General features: G+C 34.1%; 1 protein-coding gene across 3 annotated transcripts in view; it reads right to left on the bottom strand.

Moving 5' to 3' along the window:
• Positions 1 to 1,814: 1,814 nt before the first annotated feature.
• RP2 (RP2 activator of ARL3 GTPase) overlaps positions 1,815 to 27,293 on the bottom strand; it is a 47,906-nt gene continuing 22,427 nt past the window's right edge. The window contains exons 3-6 of one of the 3 annotated variants that reach the window (XM_081277998.1): positions 23,177 to 23,291; positions 8,334 to 8,419; positions 5,572 to 5,680; positions 1,815 to 2,690 (exon numbers count right to left, since the gene is read on the bottom strand). In XM_081277998.1, coding sequence (XP_081134124.1) covers positions 5,597 to 5,680; positions 8,334 to 8,419; positions 23,177 to 23,291 — 285 coding nt within the window. In that variant the 3' untranslated portion in view covers positions 1,815 to 2,690; positions 5,572 to 5,596. Of the gene's footprint in view, positions 2,691 to 2,744; positions 5,681 to 8,333; positions 8,420 to 10,483; positions 10,529 to 23,176; positions 23,292 to 27,293 lie in introns of those variants that run through there. The other 2 variants (XR_014020103.1, XM_081277997.1) reach the window with 2 other exon arrangements.

Genomic DNA, 27,293 nt, shown 5'->3' with positions numbered 1-27,293 from the left:
GACTGCTTTTTCATTTTAACTGAGTCCCAGCATCAACAAATCACCACTCTGGCTTTATGTAATATGTTTCCCAACTGAATAAAAGAAGCTTGAATATAAAAACACTGCAGATAAAAATTTAAGTCAGAAACTTCTGTGCTTTTATCTGTTTCCAAAGAACATTACTGATATTCTTAAAGTTTCCCAGGAGCCTCAGTGGGCAGAAACTTGTAGTTACTACTTCAACATGAAGCAAACCAAAAAAAAAAGTAGCTTAATATTATAGGCTGTTTTTCCCCAAAAAAATCAATCAAGGAGAGGAATAAGGAGAGGAATTACAAAAGAGACTAAAATCTGATCTGTAGAATGAAACACTAGATTATGACCCATTTAATCAAAAGTATGTATTAAACCTTGATCACTTTACTGGATCCTAAGTCCCATTGAAGTAATACAAAGATTTCCAAGTCTTGATTCTAGGGCTTGGGGACCTAACAGTCTAAGATGGAGCTTCTCAAAATTTAATGTGTATGTGAACACCCTGAATATTTATTAGTAGATGATTACCCAACAGATCTGGAGTGGGGCTGGGGATTCTAATCAGTTCTTAGGTGGTGCTGATGCTGCAGGTCCACAAACCACACTTCGAATAGCAAGAGAGGCACGGATAAAGAAATGGAATAATGTGTTAGGCATTTGGAAATCTATATGGAATACTATGTGAGCACCAAGCAAGGAATGGGCTTTGTATCTGTGTTAGAAAAGGCTTCACATAGGAGGAGACTGCTGGGCTGAGTCTTATTTTCCTAGTAATCACCAGGGGAAGTCAAGAGTCCTACACTACAGTTCATTTACTATATGGTGAGCTGGACAGGCCATCTAGACTTCCAACCCTCAGTTGTCTTTCTCATTTGCAAAATAACAGATTGAAAAAATCAAACCCTTCATGGCCCTATAAATGGACAACTCTCATTAGATAAATTTTAAAATCATTTAATATAAGAAGATCTGTTTAAAAGTTAGGGTGAAAGAGTATAAAAGGTTCTATTAATGAGCCTAACAAACTGACCTACAAATGAAAGTACATCAATCAATAAGAAAACAGCACTTAAGCCTTAACAGCCTCTTACACTTGTGTTTTCCTATTCAGCTGCCTACTTGTAGCCAGGCATGTGGCCTCACAGCTGAACTATTTTAAAAGAACACCACACTCATTTGCTCAGCACAATAATACTTAACATTTATGAAGTACCTTTCATTTTCAAGGTACTTTACAAACATCAGTTAATTACTTGTCACACAATTTGCAAGTTAATTTTCATTAGTCCAATTACAAGTGGACTAGATTAAATTAAAACAGTGAAGGCAGGCCACAGAGGGAGGATCAGAGCCAAGGTGAGAATGCTGGGGGCTCTTTACCGCCTATGCTCATAATTTATTTGTAGGTGAGAACTAGCCCTCACCAGGAAAGCACTAAGTCACTAGAAATGGAAAAAATTGCAATTTCTGAACATCTTACTGAAGCTTGCCACCAAGAGCCCAAATGTCATATAAGGAAAGAGATGAAGTATTATAAAGGCTTATTTACACCTCCCCTCAAACATTCTATATACCAAAAGAGAAAAGCAAGCCAACACTGACTCCATTTAAAAAAAAAGTGTTCATTATGTTAGTCCATTGCTCTAACAAATACTTGAGATAAATCAGTGTGTGTGTGTGTGTGTGTGTGTGTGTGTGTGTGTGTTTGTTTTACTGGAGATAGCTTCCTGGGCTCCATCCCAGGCCTTATTTATTTATTTAGGTACTGGGTATTGAACCCTGAGATGATTTACCACTGAGCCACATTTCCAGCCCTTTTAGTTTTTACTTTGAGACAGGGTTTCAATAAGTTGCTTAGGGCCTCACTAAGTTACTGAGGCTGGTTTTGAACTTGTGATCTTCCTGCCTCAGGCTACTGAGCTATTGGGATTTCAGATGTGTGCCACCACACCTGAACCCCATCTTTTTAAAATTTTGAGATGGGGTCTTACTCAGTTGTGGAGGCTGGCCTCGGTTTGTGATCCTCCTATTTTGGCCTCCCAAGTTGCTGGGATTTCAAGTATATGCCACCACACCCAGCTTATTAATCAACTTTTAAGTAAGAAAGGTTTATTTTAGCTCATAATTTCAGAGGTTTGATTCCGTGGTTACTTGAGTCTGTGGCAAGGTAGTACATCATAGTGGGGCAAAGATGCTCATCTCATGGAGCCAAGAAGCAAAAAAGAGAGGGAAAGAAGAGGCCAGGGTCCCAATATCCCCTCCAAGGGTCTATTATACCCAATGACCTAACTTCCTTCCACTAGGCCTACCTCCTTAAGATTCAACCATCTCCCGATAGCATATAGGCGGGCAACTAGGCCTTTAGCACATAGGTCTCTGGGAGATAGTCCAGATCCAAACTATAGTACATTACTGTAATTCACATGAATTTTGGCCTTTTTATTATACTTTTAAAGGATAAAGTATTTTCTAGAATGTGTTTTGAAGGCATAATCATACCCTAATTGCATACCTACTCTTTCTATAGAGAATAGTTAAATATATCCTTTATAAATGAGAAAAATACATCTTAGACATCAAGAATTTTATACGATGGGAAGCAATTTTATTGTTTTCTTGTGATTTCTCTTTTATCCCCAATGTTCCAAATGTCCTCAAAGTACGTGTAGAACCTTTATTGGTAGAAATAAAAATAAAGAATATTATTTTAAAAACTAACCAATCTGTCATTTCAGTACTTCTGATTTACAGACTAGGAGAGAGAGGAGTTTGGTATAAAAGGTTGATGAATTTGATAGTAATTTTAAAATGTCAATTTGTATAAACCTGAAATTATATCATAATTTTTTAATATGGAAGAAAAAGATGCCTCATCTTAGTAATTATTCAGTCATAATAAAATGTGATCAGCAAAGGAAGCATTATATGGAAATTCCTTAGATTAAAGTAGGTTTTCTACTTCCTTTGTATTTCTCCAGAGTGCCTTGTGTACAAATGTACACACACAGCATACAGCTCATTTCTTCTAAGACATAGAACTAGACCATTTTATTTTGTTTTCAGTATTAAAAACTTGCGTCAAATTTTGGCATGTACACGAGTAAATGTATGCTATAAAAGTGCTCTTTAAAAATTAGTGTTAAGCCATTTTCATTTAAACATTTATTACAAATCACATTTTATAAACACTAGATAGATTACATATAACAGCTACACATAAATATGCAGAAGCAAAACAAAACAGCAGTATTTTAACACAAGAGAAATAAACTAATATGTGTAAACATGTACAACTTAATAAAATTACTAAGTCTTCATTGCTATTTTTTATGAATTCAGAAGGTATTCAGAAACAAATTTAGTACATTGATTACTATCAACGTTTAGAATTATAAAAACAACTATCATAGCACTACTTATTTGTAAAAATCTTTTCAAACAGTCAGAATCCAAATGACTGTCTTTAAAGACAAATTAAACTTGGCTGAAAGCTCTTATCCAACTGAAGAATAGAAAATTAACTTTGGTTAACAGATACTAAGTTTAGTGGAAAATCTTAAATCAACATGTCCCTTATGTGTTAGTTATATTCCTGAGTTTTTGCTAAAATATGATAGATAAAAGAACTCAGTTCATAGCTTTGCATAAAATTGTATTTTAGGTTTGAAAAAAGTATCATGATTATTTTAAATATGAATAGTGCTTAATAATATAATTATGAAAGGAAGGAATATAGTTAATTTAGCTTAAGAGAAAAGTTAATGTCCTCTTGACCACTATTTGCAAAGATCATTGGTAAATCATGATCCAAATTATATTAAACATTTTTGTTTATGCCTTATGAAATTATATTGATTTTGTAGAATAGAAGTTAAATGATTCTATAGAAAGAAATTAAATGATACAGTGCTAATAGCACGAGGCCAGGCACAGTGTGGATTCTTAATGTTACATACTAATTTAAAGTGAAAAATTTTTTAATGTATTATTTCTGCATGTTAACAAATTCCATATAGTAGTTATAAGTTAACCTGAATATATCCAAAAACATTTGAAACATGAAAATACATTTTCAGTTAACAGTCATAAAAGTAATTTTTACAAGTGGCCATTTTTGGTCTTAGTTTTATCAAAATAGAATTAAATTTCAGATTCTTTTTAAAAACAGTGCCACAAAAGCCATTTTCCTATTAGCTGCTATATGAGTTGTGGATGGCAGGTTCAGTATCTTCTCACAAGATCAACCCATCAACACCTTCTGAATTAATTACTTTAGATCAAATTATACTCTTTAAGTTTCTCCTAAAGACTGAACCTGTGCATCTGAGGATTAGGTCCAAGAATGTGAGTAAAAATGTGAATTTCTGAACAAGTATATCTCCCTTGCATCCTGGAAAATTACTATGGTCAGATGGATTTGAGAAATAATGCTTTGACACAACCAAAATGATTTTACCATATTGACCATTACTTGGCATGAATGGCAAATCTAATGAAAATCAAATGTATGAAGCTTTTCAATAACCTGCATAGCTTATCATCATGTCTAAGTATTTCTTACCTAAAAGCCACAAAGTTATGTTCTACTTATCTTGATAGCCCAACAAGAGCTGATCAAACAGCAATTACCTTTGTAAAAACTGCTGGTGATTGGGCCTCTATAGTCTTAGTGTTGCATATACTATTTCTTACTAAGAAGTATGAGTCACCTAGCAGTTGTATTAAAAAACTAAACAAAGTGGAATTTATTCAAATAGTCATACTACTTATAAAGTAGTTTTTAAATAGCTATACCAACATTAGTTAGTAGTTATTTGCAAAGCTGGTTATCACATGCCTATTTCTTCTTTTTCCTTTTGAGATGGAGATCTCACTATGATGCCCAGGCTGGACTTGAACTCCTGAGCTCAAGTGATTCTCCTGCTTCCACTTCCGATGTAGCTGGGACTACATGCGCACACCATCATACCCAGCTTTCAAATGCCTATTTCTTTAAAAAATTCAGTTTACAAATTATATTACAGTATTATATCAGTTCCATGTACAAAATGTCACTAGTCATATAATACAACTAGGAGGCAAATATTTAACTGGATATGTATACATGAAAAAATGTGCATATGTTCATTCTAATTTATCAACTAGTAACAAATATCTCTAAATTAACAAAAAAGATAAAATAAGCCATGAAATGTATCTCTAACAAATATCAAGGAGCACTGAGGAAAGTTGGAAAGTTTAAATTATTAGAGATTTGAAAGAACATTTAATTAGGATTAAAATCACAAATTGATAGCCACTTACAGTTTTTAATGAGAGTATTATTTGCAGAGCAACAAAATCATAAACTCATTGAAGTAGGTTAAATAGTTTTTAAGCTGATTAAAACTACTTAATTTAAATGAACTATTTCTGAACCTCAAGTAAATGATGCTATATTCAACATGTTATTAAAAATAACCTTTAGCAATTACAGCATTAGTAAAAATTACTGCTAATACAGAAAAGCTTATTATCAAACTGTATACACAGAAGTTGGAAAAGGCTTAATACCAAGTCCTTGGTTCCACATTGCATTTCATATTCCCATCTGTATATCAGCAAAGTTGTAGAAGCTGTCTACATCTCCAGATGCTTTTTCCTTGTTTTCTGATACAAACATCTATTTTAAATATAGAAGAAACAAAAATAAATATTGTGACTCTTAAAAGCCACATCACCAACAGAACAAAGGCACAAACTTATTATTTAAAAGGAATTAAAATACATAATTTATAATATTTTTATTTATTTATTTATTTATTTATTTATTTATTTATTTATTTATTGGTTATTCAAAACATTACAAAGATTGCAGAATCACATCGGTTACACATCCACATTTTTACATAATGCCATAATAGTAACTGTTGTATTCTGCTACCTTTCCTATCCTCTACTATCCCCCCTCCCCTCCCCTCCCATCTTCTCTCTCTACCCCATCTATTGTAATTCATTTCTCTCCTTGTTTATTTTCCCATTCCCCTTACAACCTCTTATGTGTAATTTTGTATAACAATGAGGGTCTCCTTCCATTTCCATGCAATTTCCCTTTTCTCTCCCTTTCCCTCCCACCTCATGACTCTATTTAATATTAATCTTTTCCTCCTGCTCTTCCTCCCTGTGACTCTTAAAAGCCACATCACCAACAGAACAAAGGCACAAACTTATTATTTAAAAGGAATTTAAATACATCATTTATAATATTTAATCTGTAGATTTTCTGTAGAATCCATTCAATATCGTTTCAATAGCTGCAATGTAAATTAAGCTCTTGTAAAAGCACTTATGATATAATTAAGGTCTTCATTTTCATAATACTTCAGTTTTATTTTATTATACCTGGAATCTTACTGTTTAATGCAAAATATTATGAAAGCTACTGAATAAGAAAGCTTATTTAAAGAAAAAGTACTCTTTGTTTCTTCTATTTTGTAATAAGAAATCTCAATAGTCTGAGAAGCAAAATTAAAGATTATGTTTTCAAAGCTGCTAAAGATGTTATTACTAATTTTATCTTCTTTATTTTTTATGGTACTGGGGATTGAACCCAGGGTCTCCTGCATACCAAGGAAACACTCTACCACTGAGATACACCACATTTTTTGGAGACAGGGTCTTACTACATTGCCCAGGCTGGCTTCAGACTCCTGGGCTCCAGCAATCCTGCCTTGGCCTTCCAAGTAGCTGGGATTACAGACATGTGCCACTGCACCCATTATTCATTACTAATTTTAAATGAACTATTTTCTGAACATCAATAAAGCAGTACTCAATAGAACCATTCCTACAATATTTACAAATATTGGCCAGGAAGGAATTAGAGAAGTCTTGGGTGCTATTCTAGCTTTATCATAAGCTAGCTGTATGGTGTTGGAATTTAATACGCTTCTCTCAGCTGTTTCCATACATGTAAAATGAGAAAGCTGGATGAGATGCTCTCTAAATCTTTTAGCTCTAAAGTGACTTAGTCATATAACCATTTTATCTCTCGGTTTCCTTTTATATTCAATCTGGTATTTCCCCTCTCCCTTAGTACTATTGTGATAATAAAATGAGACAGAAGAAAAAAGTGCTTTAGATTTTGTAAATTCAAGATATAGGACAAAATAAAAAACTTCCTTCCAGATATTTATCAAAAAACAGTCAATTATGCCCAGCAGCTTGGGAGGCTAAGGCAGCAGGATTGTGAGTTCAAAGCCAGCCTCAGCAAAAATATGGCTGGGGAAGTGGCTAAGTGGTCGAGTGTTCCTGAGTTCAATCACTGGTACCAAAAAAAAAAAAAAAAAAAAAAAAAAAAGCCAATTACATATTCATTCATTTAATCCTCTTTTATATGTTTGGGTTTTTTATTATATTAAGCTTTTCATTAAAGGTTTTATTGAAAAACTTTTAAGCATACAAATGCAAAAGTTTATAGTGACTTTTTACTTTAAAAAAATTTCATTTTAGTTTTATATAACACCAGGATACACCCTGACATAATCACAGAAGCACAGAACACAACCCACTGCATTTTAGTCCCTAGCACTCCCCCACAACTCCCTACTCCCCTCCCTCTACTCCAGACATCCCTCTTCAATTCATTTATATATATATTTAAATTAGTGTCTGCAACGATACACCCAATGTCAGGCCCCACTGTGCCTCATCTATGCATGCACATATGAAAGTTAAGTCAGATTCATTCCACTGGTTTTCCCATTTCCTGTCTGTTCTTCCTCCTCCTCCTCCTCCTCCTCAATCACCTTCATCAACTCTACTGATCTTTCTTTTATTTTGATGAAATTCCTTAAGTGTAAAATTCTTAGAGCAACCTCAGCAACATACCACATTTAGAAAATGCCCACATGTGATATTTCTAGATAGTCCTCAAGTTCAATTTTTGGTGATAAATTACTGAAGCAAATAAGAATGATCTCGCGTAACAAAATTGTCCATCTAAAGAATATAATTTTAGAAATAAAATATATATTTTTTAAAATGCAAGGGACATAAAGAGACATTTGATGACATTTTACTTTAGAAACTTTTACTATGTACTATTGAAGGTTATTAATAAGCAGATTCTTAATTTCTAACCATTTAAAACAATTAAAAAATTTAGTTTGGCAAGGAAAAAAATCAAAACTAATTCCCAATTATTTACCATAGGTTCTAAGGATTATGATGTGCTGTTGTTTTTAATTCCAAGGAAACCAAAGATAAAAATACTACTTGATTATAAGGAAAGGAGATGAAAGTATAGATTGAAATATAGTAATGAAGTCTTGTACCTTGGTCCCATTGAATATCTCATTTACAATATGTTGACATCCTTCTACAGCACCATCTCCATTAAACTCCAAGGCAATCACAGGACCTATAAGCAAACCCAAGAAGTGTTTTCTTAGTATGAAAACAAATATATTCTAAAATTAATCTTTGTATTCTTCCCTGAAGAATCTCCAGCATTTTCCTTGGGGGCGAGAGAAAAGGAAGAGGGAAGTAGACAGATGGGGCTTATCATCTCAGTTTCTTCTTCCTACACTAATCATAAAACAAATTAACATCGTCTCATTTCATGATGAATAGCTGCAGTGCTATTATAGGACTAGTGTCACATTTTTAAAGTGTTGTAAATAGTCTGGCTTTTCTGGGGTTTATTCTTCTATAAAAGCCACAGAATCTACACTGATTTAGCAGTACAAAGAATACTTGATAAAATAGCAAATAAGATCAAAAGCAATCCAAGTCAACATAAGTAGGTCTTGCCAGGCAGCCAGCCTTGCTTCCAACTCTCCTACTTACCAGCCAAGTTTTGGGCCATCAACAATGGAGCTAAGCCAAATAGGAATTGAGGCAAGGCACCAATGCCCATCTGAAAGTATTTTCCTTGAGTGTGTCTCAAAGCTACATTCTAGGAACAAATATTTTTTTTTAAATCCTTTGAATAGAAGGATGTGTGTCTTCTTTCCCTTACATTAATTTGAACAATTTTAAAACTCTCTGTACCTTAAATTTTGGGGTAGAGATTCATGATTTAATCTTTGGTAAGCTTGGATTGAAATGTAGAATTGGCACTACTGGTGTTAAATTGCTGGCAAGCATAGCCATAAATTACACGAGCAAAACATGCCCTTTAATTCAATTAATACTTATTCAAATTTCACTGCATCCCTAACAGATTTAATTTTTATTTCCTACAGTGATTGGGAAGTCCTGACCTCCAGGGAATTACAAATTTCTTTTTTAAAAGACATAAGCTCATTAAACAAATACAAAACAACATAGAATAATGAAGTACTAAGCATGAAATAACAAGGTGAATCAGTATGAAATAGTAAGTTGAGTGTAGCCATGTGCCACAGGACAAAGCACAAGAATGAGAAAGAAAAGATCACACTACATGGGGCACCAAAATAACTGAAGGCTTATGATTTAATACAGACAACATATACAGAAAAGGCAGGATATATAGCAGTCAACTATGCACTTAGACACAGAACAAATTAAAGTATGAGTTTTTCAGCATCACAGTGTATAGATCAAGATAAGTACTGGGTAAAGAAAAGAGGGTAACTGGGGACATTTTTTTTTTACTCTCAGCAGGCTCTGTGAAGATAACATTAAGCGGGCATCAAATGGAGCAAGAGATAAATGAGGTAAAAGTAGGAACAATTCTAAAGGGAGGCTTAACAGGAAAAGGTTCTTAGTTTAGAGAACCTACTTCAACTCATGGATCTGTTTAGAAAGTTTGATTGTCATGTAAAAAGATAAATGTTGAGGTAAAAAAAACTAAGAAAAATGTTTACCTAAGAAGTGTTATGGTTTGGATTTTAAATATCCCCCCAAAAGCTCATTTGTTGAAGGCTTGGTCCCCAGTGCAATAGTGTTCAGAGGTAGGGCTTTTGGAGGGTGACTGAATCATGATGGCTCTGACTACATGAATGGATTAACCCACTTATGGATTCATAGCTTAAGGGGTTTGAGGAGTTGGGGCCTTGTTATAAAAGTGAGCTCACTCTCTGTTTCCTGGCCACCATGAGGTGAGCAGCTTTGTTCCACCATGTACTCCCCAGCATGATGTTCTGTCTCACCACAGGCCCAGAAATACTGGAGGCAGATGGCAGTGGACTGAAACCATGAACCAAAGTGAATCTTTCCTTCTTTAAGTACTCAGTTATGGAAAGCTGACTAACACAAGGAGAAAAGAGGGGGCAAGGTGGAAAGGACAGGAATAGAAGTGAAACTGCTCTGAATATACCTTTCTAAATATATTTTTGACATTGGATATCATATCAACACCTCAAAAAACAAAATTAAATATGGGGGCTAAAAAAGCAAAAGCAGTTCCAAAAAGTAAAAACAAGCTGAAACAAATGAATCTAACTGCATATTAAGTTAGTGACATGACCACACAGAGAAAATAATTATTCCAACCAACCTTACGAGGCAATATTTTGCCTGTACACCCTCAGTGGAATATGGTCTAAGGATAAAAAGATAGAAGGAAATCTTAAAATTTCAGTAATCTCAATTTTAGTAGTAAAATTTGCTGTTATTCTGAAACTATTACATGCATATTATAGGATAAGTTAAAGCATATTATAAGGAACCAAGATTTTCAGAACAAAAGTATTATAAAATGAAAAAATATTAAATAAGAAACATATTAGCTGTGAGTTGGTGCTATAGTTTGGATATTAAATGTCCCCCAAAGGCCCATATGTTAGAGGCTTGGTCTTCAGACCATGGTGCTATTTAGAAGTAGTATAAACTCTAAGAGGAAGTGCCTAGTGGGAGGTCTTAGGTCACTGGGGGCTTTCCTTCAAAGGTGATTGTGGGACTCTGGTCTCTTTCTCTTTCTCCCTTTCATTCCAGCCCATGAGGTGAACAGGCTTCCTCTGACACATGCTCCTGCCATGGGATGCTGTGCTCCAATAGGCCTAAAGCAACAGGGCCAATTGGTCATGGGCTGAAACCTCCAAAACTGTGAGCCCAAACCAAACCTTTCCTTTTTAGTACATTGATTATCTCAGGTATTTTGTTACAATAATGGAAAGCTAACTAACATAGTTGGGAATTGTTAAAGCTGGGTGATAGGCATGGGGGTTTGTTATACTATTCTGTTTTTTTATATTTAAATTTTTTTTCATTAAAAATAAAAGATCTGGGGGCTGGGGTGTGGCTCAGTGGTAGAGCACTTGCCTGGCATGTGTCAGACACTGGGTTAGATCCTCAGTACCACATAATAATAAATAAAAATAAAACAAAGGTATTGCATACATCTACAACCAAACATTTTTTTAAAATAATAAAGATATGACTGGCAAGTTTAGAAAGGTATTGACAGAGAAGAGCTTCCTATATATTTTTAATAAAACACAGCTAAGTTAACCTTATAAAAGAGAAGCCTATAATCTTAATTTTTTCATTTAGAAATGTCAATGTGAACTCATGATCTCTTTTGCTTTAAAACAAAAAAAAACTTAGTTCTGGCTGAATCTACTGGTAAATACTGGAAGAAATGACAACCCAGTAATAAGTAGCACCTGTATTTCTAAACATCATTCTCCACTAACAAGAACTAAATAATTTTAAAAAATAGATAATTCCATGTCTAGGAAAAGAAATGGATTAAGATCAACCTGGAACACCCTTTTTTCTGGTACTGGGAATAAACCCAGGATCTCATACATACTAGGCAAGCAACTATATTTTCAGTCTGATTTGGAACATCTTGTTGAGCCAAAAAGCAATGAAGCTATCAAAGGCTAATGGAATTATATCAAAAGGACACAGAAACCAGTCTTAAGGGGCTCCCGCTGGCCAAAGATGAGACATGGTAAATAATTCCTGCAGTTTATTAAAACACTGATATATAAAAATTCATGAGTTCATAATTATATTTAGAAAAAGAAACAAAACTCACCGTATACCACTGGAGGCTGCCAGGGTACCAATTCATTACTGTCAAAATTGATGTTTATTTTTCTCTTTATTTATTCTGCTTTTCTAATATGAAGCATATTTCAAGTTAGCTAAACACCTCTGGCATACAAGGAGAAATTCTGTTAATGTCCATTAATAAATGCAGACAGAGGTAGTGATACAATTAGAAACTGGTCATTTTGCAAATCCTATTAAAATAACTGGTTTAGGCAAAAATCACATTGTTTTCAGCATCCTATAGGGATGCTAAATTGATAAGGTCATTATCATCTGAATCCACTGATCAATTTTAGCATGACTGAAAGTACAACAATCAAACATGATTTACCTTTTCATTTAAAGCAAAATAGTACTGCCTATGAAGAATTATTGCCAATAAAATAATTAAACCTGAATGTAAATAAGGCTTTGATCTAACTTCTAGTCTATAAGAAAAATAGAAGAACGAATTAGTCCCAAGAATACTAAAAGACAGTTGACCAACTGTTTTCAACAAGACAAAGGCATGAAACAAAAAGAGGAGGAAGAATATCTGTTTTTGGTTAAGAGATAAATACAAAACAACCAATTACAATGAGTGGGTCTATTTTGGATCTGGATCAAATTAACTCTAAAACTACATAAAGAATTCTGTTAGATAATTGGGGTAATTTGCATACAGACTGGATGTTAGATGATCTTACAGAATTATTGTTAACTGTTAACTGTTAGATGCATTGTGGTTACTTAAGAAAATATCTGTTTTTAATTTTGTTTTCTTTCACATAGACACTGAAATGCTTAGGGATGAAATGTCAGGACAAATCAAAATTTGATTAAAAAGAGATTATAGATTTTAATTTTTGTACTGGGGATTGAACCCAGGGGCACTTAACCACTGAGCAACATCTCAAGCCCTTTTTATTTTTAATTTTGAGACAGGGTCTCACTAAGTTGCTGAGGCTGGCATTGAACTTTTGATCTTTCTGCCTTCTGCTTCAAGCCTCCTGAGCCACTGGTATTACAGACATGTGCCACTGCACCAAGCAGATTATAGATTTTTTAAAGAATGAGAAAAAGGTAAGAAACTAGGGGATGGGACACATGGGGTCATTAAACTCTACTTTTGAGTAGAGGCAGTACATAAGGAAATTTCCAAAAGCACTGAAATAAAAAGCTGTTAATAAAATGTAAGATTCCAGTTTCACAGAGTAGAAAGTGTGAACTAAGGTGGACTAGAGAATACTTTTATTCAGAATTACTACAAGAAAGCACTAGTTTAGGCATTTATTACTGAAATTTCCTGCTTTCTATAAGGAGAACAGAATGTAGAATACAGAAATACAATTTTGGTAGAATTACATAGGCATGCAATTTAGGTAATATTCTTTAACTAGAATATAATGAACTTCTAATAAGCAACATAATAATATTCTGATGTACCAGTGCACCAGTTTTGATTAACATGTGGATAATCCTAAATTTAAAAAACATTACATTGTGGAAAATACATTTTCACTCCACAATTACAGCTGGAGATCTCAACACTACTGTCTCACCAGTGTTAGGAACAAGGTGACAGAAAATGATTAAGCATACAGATGATTTAAATAGCACTATCCATCAAGCTCACCTAGTGGTCATTTATAGAACATTCCACCAGCAACAGCAGGTACACATTCTTTTCATATGCACAGGGAATATTCACAAAGATAGACCATATCCCATGACATAAAACAAACTCACTAATTAAAGAAAACAGAAATCATACAATATGCATTCTTGGACCATAAGAGAAGAACATGGAAATCAATAACAAATAAATCTGGGCAATCCCAAAATGTTTGGATATCATATTTCTAAACAATACATGGATCAACAGAAAAGTCTGAATGGGAACTAAAAATGTTTTTAACTAAGTCAAGGGTCAACATACTTTCTCTGTAAAGGGCCAGATAGGAAATAATTTAGGCTTTGTGTGCTATACAGTGTCTGTCACGAATCAATAACTAATCAACTCTGCTGTTGTATCACAAAACATAACAGATAAAAGAATGAGCATGGCTGTGCTCCAATAAAACTTCATTTACTACAGCAAACAGTGGGCCATATTTTGCCAAACCCCGAATTTAATGAAAATGAAAATATATATATTGAAATTTTCAAGATATAACCATAGTACTTAAAGAAAAAATTTTAACATTAAATATATACACAGATGATCCTCATTGGCAAATCCCTTTATTGTGAATTTGCCTACTTGCTAAAATTATTTGTCAAATCAATACTTGCAGAAAATCAATACTTGCAGTGTTTTCATGTTTTTTCTTGGACTTGCAGAGCTGCAAAAAACTTGACTTCCCTGATGTGAATGTTCCCATCTGAAGCAGAACAAGCAGATGCTCTCCGCCTTCTTGGTTCAGCTCTCATACTCTAAACAAGTGTTCAGTTTTGCCGTCTGGGTAGTGCCATATTTTTCATATTTTTATGTTTTCCATGATTTCACTATTTAAAATGGTCCCCAAACATGGTGCTGAAGTGCTTCCCAGTGTTCCTATGCTGAGGAAGGCTTTTCTGAACCTCATGAGAAAATATGCATTAGATAAGCTTCTAAGTTGTAAATACTGTTAGATGTGATTTCTTAAAAAAAAAACAAAAACAAAAAAACCTTTATGTGGTGCTGATGATGGAACCCAGTGCCTCACACGTGCTAAGCAAGCACTCTACCACTAAGCCACAACCCCAGCCCTATGATTTCAATGTTAATGAATCAACAGTATAGTGCATCTAAAATCAGTAACCTATGCTCAAACCTAAAGAAACAAGAGAAAGAGCAAATAAAATCTAAAGCTAGTGAAAAGAAGGAGATAAGTATCAGAGTAGAAATCAATGAAATTGAAAAGAAAATCAATAAGGAAAAATCAGACAAAAGCTATTTTTTGAAATTATCAATAAAATGATAAACCTTATATGAAAATATGATGAACATTACTAATCATCAGGGAAATGCAAATCAAAACCATAATGAGATTTCAACTCTTACATGTCAGAATGCTATTATCAAAAAGAGAAGTGCAGTGGCACATGCCTATAATTCCAGTGATTTGGGAGGCAGCCTCTCAGAACTTAGCGAAGTCCTAAGAAACTTAGTGAGAACCCATCTCAAAATAAAAAGTGAAAAGGGTTGGGGATGTAGCTCAGTGGTAAAGCACCCCTGGGCTTAATCCCCAGTACCAAAGGGGATATGGAGCAAAGAGAACCCTTGTGCACTGTTGATGGGACTGTAAATTTCTATGGTCATATCGGAAACCAGTTACTCAAAATATTAAAAATATAATTATCACATGATCCAGTAATCCCATATATACAAAGTATAGAGTCAAGAGCAATAAAATCATTATCTGGGAGACATATTTGCCCCCTATGTTCATTGCAGCATTACTAATAATAGCAAAGACTTGGGATCAACCTAAGTATCTGTTGACAGATGAATAGAGAAAGAAATGTGGCATACATATACAAAAGAATATTATTCAGCAATAAAAAGAAGGAAATCCTGCCATTTGAACCTGGAGGGCATTATGCTCAATGAAATAAATCAGAAAAAAGCAAAACAAATACTGTATGATCTTACTTAGATGTGGAATCTAAACGTTGAACTCATGGAACTGTAGAAAAAATGATGGTTGCCAGTGGATGGGGGAAATGAGGAGATATTAATCAAAGCATAGAAACTTTCAATTTTGTATAAGATGAATAAATTGAGGATGGGTATGTAGCTCAGTGGTAGAATGCTTGCCTAGCATACACAAGGCACTGGGTTTGAAGAGACAAGTGTCTAGACTAATGGGAACATTAGAGTGAGAGTGAGAGTGAGAGTGATGGGGAGGGGTCTCAAATTAGCAACAGCAGAAATGAAAGAAAGACATCACTACTGATCACACAGGCAATAAGGAAATACTATAAACAACTCTATGCCCATGGATTCAATAACTTAGATGAAGTCCAACAATTCCCTGAAGACACAAACTATAAAATTCACTCAAGAAGAAAAAATAGCCCAGAGTCCCATATATAATAAACTAATTAAATTTATAGTTAAAAGTCTTCTAAAGAAGAAATCTCCAGGCCCAGACAATCTCACTGGTGAATTCTACTATATATTTAAGGAAGAAATTATACTAATTTTATGCAGTCACTTCAAGATCATAAAAGAGGAGGTTACATTTTATGAGGCTAGCATTATCCTAATGCAAAAACCAGATAAAGACATTATAGAAAAGGAAAACTACAGACCAACATCCTTCATGAACAAATATGCAAATACCCCCACAAAATATTAGCAGGCTAGGGTACTGTCCAGTGGTATAGTGTGTGCTTAGCATGCACAAGATGCTGGGTTCAATTCCCAGTACCAGAAAATAAAACCAAAAAATACACATATATTATCAAACTGAATCTAGAAATATATTAAAAGGGATAATATGTCATCATGAAGGAGGTTCATCTCAGGAATACAAAGCTGGTTCAACATTCAGTTACTAATAAAAGTCATTTACCAGATTAAATGAATAGTAAAAATATGATCACATTGATAAATGCAGAAAAAGCATTCAACAAAATTTATTATCCATGAATAATAAAAACACAGCAAACTAGGAATAGACAGAAACTCCCATAACATAACAGGTATGTGTGAAAAAACTACAAATGGCATCATTCTTAATGGTGAGACTGAACATTTGTATCCCGAGAGAAGGAAAAGATGTCCTCTCTCACTACTCTATATACATCATAGTGAAATCCTAGCCAGTATAATAATGCAGGAGAAAGGAATGAAAAGCATACATATAGAAAAATAAGAGCCGGATGCAGTGGTATATGCCTATAATCCCAGCAACTCAGAAGGATGAGGCACAAGGATCCCAAGATCAAGGGCTTCCTCAGCAACTTAGAAGATCCTGTCTCAAAAAAAAAGGACTAGGGATGTAGCTCAGTGGTAAAGTACCCCTGGGTTAAATTCCAGTACAAAGAAAAAGAAAAAGAAGAAATAGAATTGTTTCTATTAACAAATGGCATAAATACCTAGAAAATGTACCATGGTTATGTAAGATATTAAAACTAGGAAAACTCCTTAAAAGGTAGATGGGAGGGGCTGGGGATGTGGCTCAAGCGGTAGCGCGCTCGCCTGGCATGCGTGCGGCCCGGGTTCGATCCTCAGCACCACATACCAACAAAGATGTTGTGTCTGCCGAGAACTAAAAAATAAATATTAAAAAAATTCTCTCTCTCTCTCTCTCTCTCTCCTCTCTCACTCTCTCTAAAAAAAAAAATAAAGTGTTAAAAGGTAGATGGGAGCTATTTGAATTATCTTAACAATTTTCCCATGAACCTAAAATTATTCCAAGATAAAAAGGTGATTAAAAGAACAGGAGAATCCATGACACACCTGTTACAAAACTGATAAAAGGCTATGCCTTTTAGTGGTAAAGCACTTGCCTAGCTTAGTGGTAAAGCACTTGCCTAGCATACATGAGGCCCTGGTTTCAATCCCCAACACCAAAAAGGAAAAAAAAAAGAAAGAGAAAACTGACAATACAAAATGCTGGTAAGGATGCATAAGAACAGGAATTCTCATTAATAGCTGGCAAGAATGCAAAATAGTACAGCCACTTAGGAAAAGAGTGTTATAATTTCATTCATATACATGTATATATATTCTCACTATATTGCCCCGGCTGGCCTCAAATTCTAGGTCAAGCATCAGCCTCTCAAGTTACTGGGACTATAGGTATGCGTCATCACACCCAGAAGTTTGGCAGTTTCTTATGAAGTTAAACAAATAACTTACCCTACCACTTGACAATCCCACTGCTTTGTGTTTACTCAAGCAATTTGAAAGGTTAGGTATACTCTGAAACCTATACATACAATTCATAGCAGCTTTTATTCATAATTTGCAAAAACTGGAAACACAGCATTCCAACAAGTAAGGGGAAAAACAAACTGTGCTATATCCATACAAGGAATACTATTCAGCAATAAAAAGAAACAAGTTATTGAGTCCCTCAGCAAGATGGTTGAATCATAAGTGTACTTTAATAAATGAAAGAAGCCAAACCCAAAAGGCTACAGAGTATATGGTTCCATTTATGGAACATTCTGGAAAAGGCAAAATTACAGAGATAGAAAACAAATCAGTTGTTGGGAGCTGTGGTTGACTGACTATAAAGGGGCCACATGAGGGAAATTTGTAGGCTGTAACTGCCTTCTATGTTATGCGGTGGTGAATGCCATACATCTATCAAAACCATGCAGACTGAACTGTGTTTTGAGTGGTTACTTTAAGACCATTGCACTCTAGTTGGTAAATAAATTTCTCACAAGGTTATGGGTTAGTAACTCTAAAACTACATTTTATGTATGCTAGGGACAAACAAATGCATGACTAAATTATAGATAATGGGAGCCAAATAATTCACTTTGAGTAAGATACAAGAAGAGAGGCTAAGATGAACCCTGTGGTGCTGGAATAGGGTCAAAGATATTTGAATGTATATACAGATAGATAAAAGAACGAATTATAGATATCATGTATATATGGGTTAATAATCAAACATGTATTTTCTACTTCTGTGCATTGAAAAGGCCTAGAACCAGTGGTATCCCAGGAGTAATGGGTACATCTAACACCCAGATCTTGGTTTCCAACCATTCTAAAATACAAGTCATCAGGGTTCCTTAGAGAAATGGGTGACATTATTTCTAGGACAAAGAAAATGCAGGATGAGCTTGGAATATCTTCTAGAGCCAGAAGGTAAAGAAGCATTAAAAAATCAAAAGGATAGGAATATGTCAAAGGGACAGAGAACTCAATCCAGAAAAGCTCCCTATGGTTAAAACTGGAACAACTTGATAATATTGAATTATAACCAAACAATAAAATACATAGCCATGAGTCAATACTGATAGAAATAAACTGTTGAATAAATGAATGGGGGAGAAAGAACAAATCTCTTACAGAAGAATTACAAATAATGTATATGGATACTGCTTCCTCCAGAAGGTGGAGCTTAATTCCTTGTGTTTAGGCTAGTCTTAGTGATTCACTTCCAAAGACTAGAGTATGGAAGAGAAACAGAAACTTTTCAGAGGAGAAACCTGGCAGATACCAACTCATATTGATATCCTGTGCCCCATGATGTTATATGTAAACAAGGGCACTTTGCCTCCTCTCCAAAACCCATAACTCTGGTTTAAGTAGACAAAACATCAAACCCAAGTTGAGGGACATTCCTCAAAATAATTGACCAGAACTGCTCAAAAAAGTCAAGGTTATAAAAAAGGACAGACTGAGGAACTATCAGAGAGATTGGAGGAGATTAACGAGGCACAGCAAGTAAAAACAGTGTGGGATCCTGAACTGAATTCTGAAACTGAAAAATGACATAAGTAGAAAAATTGGTGAAATCTGAATAAATTCTATAGTTGAAGTTAAACAGCATTTTACTGATGTAAATTTCTTAGTTTTGACGAATATAACATGGCTATGTTAACATTAGACAGAGCCAGGTAAAGGTTATACAGAAACTCTCTGTGCTAGCTTTATAATTTATCTGTAATCCTAAAATCATTTCATTATAAAAGTTCATTTTAAAAAGACCAAAAAAAAAAAACCCACAAATAAAAATGCCCAGTAGCTTTTCATGTCATTGAGACTAGAATGCAAAATCTCTACGGTGCCTAGAAGTTCTTACATCATCTAATTCCTCTGCTACTTCTCAGACCTCATCTACTATGTTTGTTGAATTAATGACTCTAAAACAAAGGAACCCAAATCTAATTAGTTTTCAGAACCATCTGGGAACTTAAACATTAAGATTCTAAAGGTATGTCTCAGAGATTTTTGAATCATTCTTTTTGAGGTGGAAGTTGGACATTTATATCTTTAAAAGCACCCTAGATAGTTCTGAGGATTTTTTGGGTTTGGAAAGTTCTCAAAATGAAGAATAATGAATTATCTTATTTGGGCCAAAAAGCTTTATTTAAAAAGCTAGGCATGGTGGCACACGTCTGTATTCCCAGCAATGCAGGAGGCTGAGGCAAAAGGATGCCAAGCTCAAGACCAGCCTCCACAACTTAGTGAGACCCTGTCTCAAAATACATAGGGCTAGGGATGTGTCGCAGTGGTTAAGCATCCCTTGATTCAATCCCTGGCACCAAAAAACAAAACAAAAACAATAATTCATTAAATAAAAATAAATAATGGTGACTACTTTAAATGAAGAGGAAAATATAGAGACTCTGAGGTACAAACTAAGATAAAAGTGAATTTTTTAAAAAGTTCACTCTTAGAACAGTGGTTTTCAACTGGGAGCAATTTTGCCCCCTAGAGGACATTTGGTAATGTCTGGAAACACTTTGGATGCCACAACTGGAACTACTAATATCTAGTGGTTTGAGGCCAGAAATGTTCCTGAACATCTTATAATGTACAGAATAGCCACCCATAACAGAAGTAGGAGACCTAAAGTGTCAACAATGCCAAGATCGAGAACTCTGTCTCAGAATGACTAATATAAGGACCCACTGCATTCCACTCTGTTGGAATATCTATGCTGACAGCATGCTCACTCTTCCAATTAGGCAGCTTAAAAATTTTCCCCAACTTGTAATTTTTAAAAATTTCATGCATTATACAAAAGTTTAAAGAAGAATATAAATATCCATTTGCCTTCCCCCTACACCCACCAAAAATCAAAGTTTGGCCACATTTGCTCTATTACTTGCTGTATACCATGTGCACACAAATGCTTTGTTTTGTTTTACTGACATCATGATACAGCCTGCATCTGCTATATAACCACCATTACCATCATTTAAGGAAAAGTGACATACCTACAGAAATTAATAATAATCCCATACCATCTTCAAATTTCCTCAGTTGTCCTCAAAATGCCTTTTATAGCATTATAGCCCACCCACCCCAATCCAAGATCCAATCAAGGTTCACTCATCGCATTCAGCTGTTATGTTTAGAATCTTTAATCTAGAAGAGTTCCTCCATATTTTTGTTTTCCATGACACTGTCTAAAGAAACAACCAGTTGTCTTGCAGAATGTCTTGTTTTGGATTTGTCTAATTTGTTTCCTCATGGTATCATTTAACTTATTTCCTTTCCTTCCCATAAACTAGAAGTTAAGTCTTTTCTTAACTTCTTAAGTCTTTTGGCAAAAACACTTCCCAGGTGATGTGGTATATTTTTCATTGCATTACATCAGGGAAAACACAATGTGAAACTGTTCATCATTGATGTTACTTTTGATCATTACTTTAATAAGGTGATCATCAAATCTTTGCTGTAAGATTTCCCCCTTTAAATCAGAATGTATAAATATCCTATTTCTTAGCAACTCCCCTCCCATAATTTTAGCATCCACTGATAATCTTTGTGTGAAATAATTATTACATTGAGGTTGAAAAATGGTGATTTCCAAAGTATATACATCATTTCTTCTACATCCATTAGCTCACAATATTCTGTAAATAGATGACTGTTCCTTTATTCCCTCTCCTTTTTTATCACCATGGATGCATGGATTTCTTTTATTGTTTAGTTAGTATCTTCACTTTTTTGGTACTGGGATTGAACCCAGGGCCTCACACTGCTAGGTAAGCACTCAAGTGCTCTACCACTGACCTACACCTCCAACCCGCTATTCTTTTAGATGGCCAAATTGTCACCAAAATTGATCACTGAAAACTCCTCCTTCAAGTTGGCTTTTGTGACCTTGTGACATGACCACATCAGTTTTTAAGTATTTCCTATGGGCAACTATGGTTTTAAAGATCTGTCCATGTTTATTTCCTGAAATTTCTATAACATCTGCTCATTCACTTTAGTTCTACTTTTTGCAGCAACAGGACATTTTACCACTTCCATGTGGAACATTCTGTTATTTAAATGCAGATATTATTATTTGGATTAGAGCATTTCTATGATACTACTTCACTAACATCACAAAAATACATAAATCATTAATTTAGACCTACCCATATGTTCACTTTATTCCTAACCCTCACACTTGAGGATGTCCACTTATTATGTCATTTCATTTCTGGAAGCTGTTAAGAGTTTAAAGGTTCATATTTAAGGTTCCATTTGAAGGTTCCCGTGTCAAAATTTTTGCATCATTGGGGCCAGGTCATAATTTTATATACATATACACACGTGTATATAAACATGGTTATCACCAATTTACTCTAAGATTTATAAGTATATATATAATATATATATTTACAAATATATGAAATGCTGAGTTAATTTTTTATAGTTGTAGATGGACAGAATGCCTTTATTTTATTTGTTTTTTATTTTTATATGGTGCTGAGGATAGAACACAGTGCCTCATGCATGCTGGGCAAGCGCTCTGCCACTGAGCTACATACAGCCCCAGCCCCTGAGTTAATATTTAATAGCTGAATAACACCCAGCATTACTTATGAAATTTATTCTAACAGTCCTCCAACATTTTCACACAGATTTTTGTAGTTTGTTATAATTTATTTAAACATAAAGAACATATAAATGTAGATGTGCTCTCTCTTTAAGGTACACCAATAAGCACTGCATATCACTATTGATATTTGCTCATGCCAGTCAAGAAAATCCTGATGTACTTTGAGCAGACAATGTCCCTGTTCTGAGCAGATAAATAATACTCTGTCCTGTAGAATCAGTATAACTCCAAATACAGATAGGCAGACATCAACCCTTCCAGAGGGCATATAAACTCCAATTCCTTTTAGACATATCCAGTATCTAAAATTATTGATAGCATTAACTTTCTACATGGGAAGTTAATTATATTAAGCACATTAAATACTATAACACTTTATTATATTTCTTATTTCTTTTTCAGTATGATCAAAGTACATCTTTGACAAACTAAAAGTAACAAAATACATAATAACATGTGACTCTTAAGTATTAAGAACATAGAACAGGGAAAAAACTAATGCCCAATTTCTAGTCACTTATGTAGAGCTTCTTGAATGATATGAAAATTTGACATTTCTGAACAGTACCAGGAAAAAACATAGAACAAATGAGAAAAAGAAGGCAATGTAAGAGAAATGTTAAGAGTAAATCAAATCTGAGGTCAAGAAAATAACCACAAAAGTACACTAATCATCTGGAAGGTACCTTTGTTCAGAAGAGGAAGGAAGTCAGGTGCTTTTTCCCGAAAAACCCTTTGAGCATCCTCAGGTTTCATGGACACTTCCTTTGTCTGAACTAGGAAAAAGTGTTTACCAACCATCTGTGGAAAATAAAATTTCATTTAGATTTTAAATTGAACTTCTGAGATTACAACAATGTTTTCCTATTGTAGAATTTTTCTGTATAAAATGCAACAGTTATGACTCTAATTCAGTGTATTTGCTCTAACAAGTTCTCACATACACAAGATTCCTTATTCCAGATGGGTGGTCTGGTTAAGAATTGAAACTGTAATGCCTACTGCTGATTAAGAGTCAAATAAATATGAATTGTCCCTCAATTTAAAACATAATTAACTTTTAAATTGAATCTAATAAATAGAAGCTTTACTTTGGTGATACAGCAAATGTCCAATGAGAAGAGACCTATTAAGTAAATTATGTACATTTATTTACGTGATGAAATACCAGAGTTCATTTCATTTATCATAGTTCATTAAATATAACAAAGAGGGCTGGTAATATAGCTCAGTGGCAGAGCAGTTGCCTAGCAATATGCAAAGCCCTGGATTCAGTCCCTAGTACCCCCCCCTCCCACACACAAAACAAAGATATTTTAATATGATGGGGGAAATCTTGTATAATAATGTCAATCTTAAAAGGCATAATCCAAATTTATACAGTATAGCTCAATAATGATAGGTCACATTTCTATGTACCAAAGAGTTTTATGCACTTTACATATATAATATTAATTCTCTAATGAGATTGGTACCATTACTAGTATCATTGTACAAATGATAACTAAGGCACAGAGTGGTTAAGAAATGTGCCAAATTAAGTAACACAGCTGTGATTTGACCCACTTCATGTAACTACAGGTTAAATAATTCTAAAACTTATTCCTAAAAAGACTATTCAAGGTATAGTACAGTTATGGATGATTTTTAAACTTGTTTTTAATTCATTTTTATTTCCATGGTTCACTACAATGAGTACATATTAATTTTAAAAATAATTGTGAAAGTAAGTTTAAAAGAGGCAAGGTCATTACAACCACTAGACAAGCTTACTGGGTTTTTTTTTTTTTTAGAAAGAGAGAATTTTAATATTTATCTTTTAGTATTTGGCAGACACAACATCTTTGTCTGTATGTGGTGCTGAGGATCAAACCCGGGCCGCATGCATGCCAGGCGAGCGCGCTACCGCTTGAGCCACATCCCCAGCCCCCTTACTGGGTTTTTAATAATAAAAAATAATACATATGCTCAGCATAAAATTTGAAAATAAATAACAGAAACAAAGAAATATCAATCAAGGTGCTACTACTCAACGATGCACTTGCCATATAGGTATACAGATTTCTTACCCTCCTAGTTTTCTTTTTCTCCCATTCCCCTATTACAATATTAACACATGTTCTTTGTAAAATCCAGAGAACTACAAAAAAAGGGAAAACCCTGCTCTTAACCAACTTGCTAAGAATAACCACAACTGTCAATATTTTAATATGTATATAACTTTCCACACTTATTTTTTAAAATCAGTTACTTACATAATATTTCACAAAATTTTACATACTTGATTGTGAACATTTTTCAGCTACTCTACTATAAAATCAATGTTAATGTCTGATAGTATTTCATCCTATAACTACATTATTCCATACCATTCCACCAAACTGGATCAAACTTGAATCCTATCTCAGATTAATGCTATCTCAGAAAAAAAGAAACATACACTTAATAATTGCAGGAAATTACATGTACATCACTACCAGATGATGACTATAAAGCTACTTAAAACATCAAAAACAATTCAACCAATTTTTAATTTTCTAGACTGCTCATCACCTATCATTTTTACAGTCATATGCACACTGAAAAAATTATGATTAATTCAAAATATCATTTTTCTAAACCAAATAATGAGCTATGAAACTGTATCTATTTTAATATTTCACTGAAGGTACTTGAAGAGACCCCTTTTCATGAAAATTCTACTGTTCAGGACTTGAAAATAGTGGTAATAGGATTGGGGTTGTGGCTCAGTGGTAGAGCGCTCACCTAGCATGCACAAAGCACCTGGTTTGATCCTCAGCACCACATAAAAAATGTAAAATAAAGATATTAAAAAATAGTGGTAACTAACCAACTTCAATTATGAAATTCTTTCTATTAATTTAAACTACTCTTACTCAAATTCATCCTGTACATATCTGTGATGTATATAAGACTCCTTATGGAATGTGCTTTCTGCTTAAACCAGGCTTCCCAGAATTTCCACCTTCTCAACTTTTATACAGAAAAAAATCCCACCCATTGTGATGTTTAATTTATAAAAGAAATGTGAAATAAAATTTTGTGATATTCCTGGGTTTTAACAAAACTAGAGTTTGCAATCACATTTCTAGTCTATGTTATCCTAATATATTTGTGTTATGAGAAAAACTTAAGTTTTTTTTTTTCATGCCAGAATTTGTGTTCTATATATATTTCCCAAGGAACTCAAACTTCATTTTTAAAAATATGTAATCTCTCTTAATATATAGGTCATTTGTCTTTCAGCATGTTTTTCTATTCTTTTCACGTGTACTTGGCATTTTATTTTTATTTCTTATTTTTCTCTTTTATTCCTTACTTTAAGAATTAGATAACTCTAGCCAAACAATCCCTAGGTTGGAGGACCCTTGAGTCCATGCACTTTGGGTCATATTTCTATTCCATCAGGCATTTATCAACTTTCCTTTACCACTGAGGCAGCATAATAGCATCATGTTTAAGGATTAAGACTATAGCCTAAAAAAGTTACTTACCCTCTTTATGGTTGATTTTTTTTCTTGTCAGTCAAATGGGGAATAATAGCAGCTATTTCATAGGGTTGTTTTGAACACTGAGTTGATTTATTTAAATCTCTTATAACAGTGGCTGGCATATAGTAAACACTATGTAAGCATTAGCTCTTATTATGATTATCACAGTGGAATTTTTAATTTGTATTCCAGGAAAAATATCTGCATCACTCTCTTCCTAGTCATATTCCTTTGGAGGGTACACAACACTGTCATTTCATAATCAGATACCAAAGATCAAACAGTTAAGAACATCTGATGACTCATAGAGACTGTTTGATGGCTTTTTTCTTTAAGCATGTTAAATATTCTTTATCTACATTCCTGATTTCCTACCCAAAAGATGTTAATCCTAAATAATTACTGTTTTGAAAACTGTATGTAGATTGTTAAAAAAATAACTATACAGTACAATGAAAACATTTACTTCTCAGATGTTAGATTAACATGTGACTAGATAGTTTAAAAGCCAGAAGCACATTTTTGTATATCTTTTCAGATTCATAGAATGCTTTTATCAGATTGGCATCAGCACAAAAGAAAATATCAAAGTTTTTATTTTTATTTATTTATTTTAAATGGAAGGAGACTTTTTTTTAATATTTATTTTTCAGTTCTCGCCGGACACAACATCTTTGTTTTGCATGTGGTGCTGAGGATCAAACCTGGGCTGCGCGCATGCCAGGCAATCGCGCTACCGCTTGAGCCACATCCCCAGCCCATATCAAAGTTTTTAAATCACAATTTGACTTCTATTGTTTTGAAAACTATGCCTCAGATATACTTTATGGATTTCAAGCATGGGTTTTCTACATTGTAGATGTACAGCTAAAGAGAGGCAGTCATTTTTACTTTTTTCCCTAAAATTATTCCCTTTGCTATGTTCATTTTAATTCCTTTAAAGAGACTCCATGAATTTTCCTTTCATTTCTGTTTTTGGAATTTGATTACTGAATTCAAACAGAGTCCTCCTAAAGGACTTCTGATTAATGGACATTCAATATATCCTATTGCCACTCCCTAACAGAATACCCAATGATGGAACTGCTGCTTCTGTAGCCCCTGACTTCTACATCCTAATTATTTTTCAGGTGAAAGCTCATGAGCTTTTCAAGCTTCTCTACTCAGGAGCTCACCAAGAGCTGCTGTTCATATTCCTAAAAACTTTGTCATCCCAGACTCATCTTGTCTTCCATACCTACCTTCCTTCTAGGGCAATAAGGCAATAGAATCTAAGGAGCATGATGTGAAA

This window comes from Spermophilus citellus, assembly GCF_964194105.1.
Source record: "Spermophilus citellus genome assembly, chromosome: X".
Taxonomy (NCBI): Eukaryota; Metazoa; Chordata; class Mammalia; order Rodentia; family Sciuridae; genus Spermophilus; species Spermophilus citellus.
The sequence above is the reverse complement of the archived record's forward strand: the minus strand, read 5'-3'. Positions and strand labels throughout refer to the sequence as shown.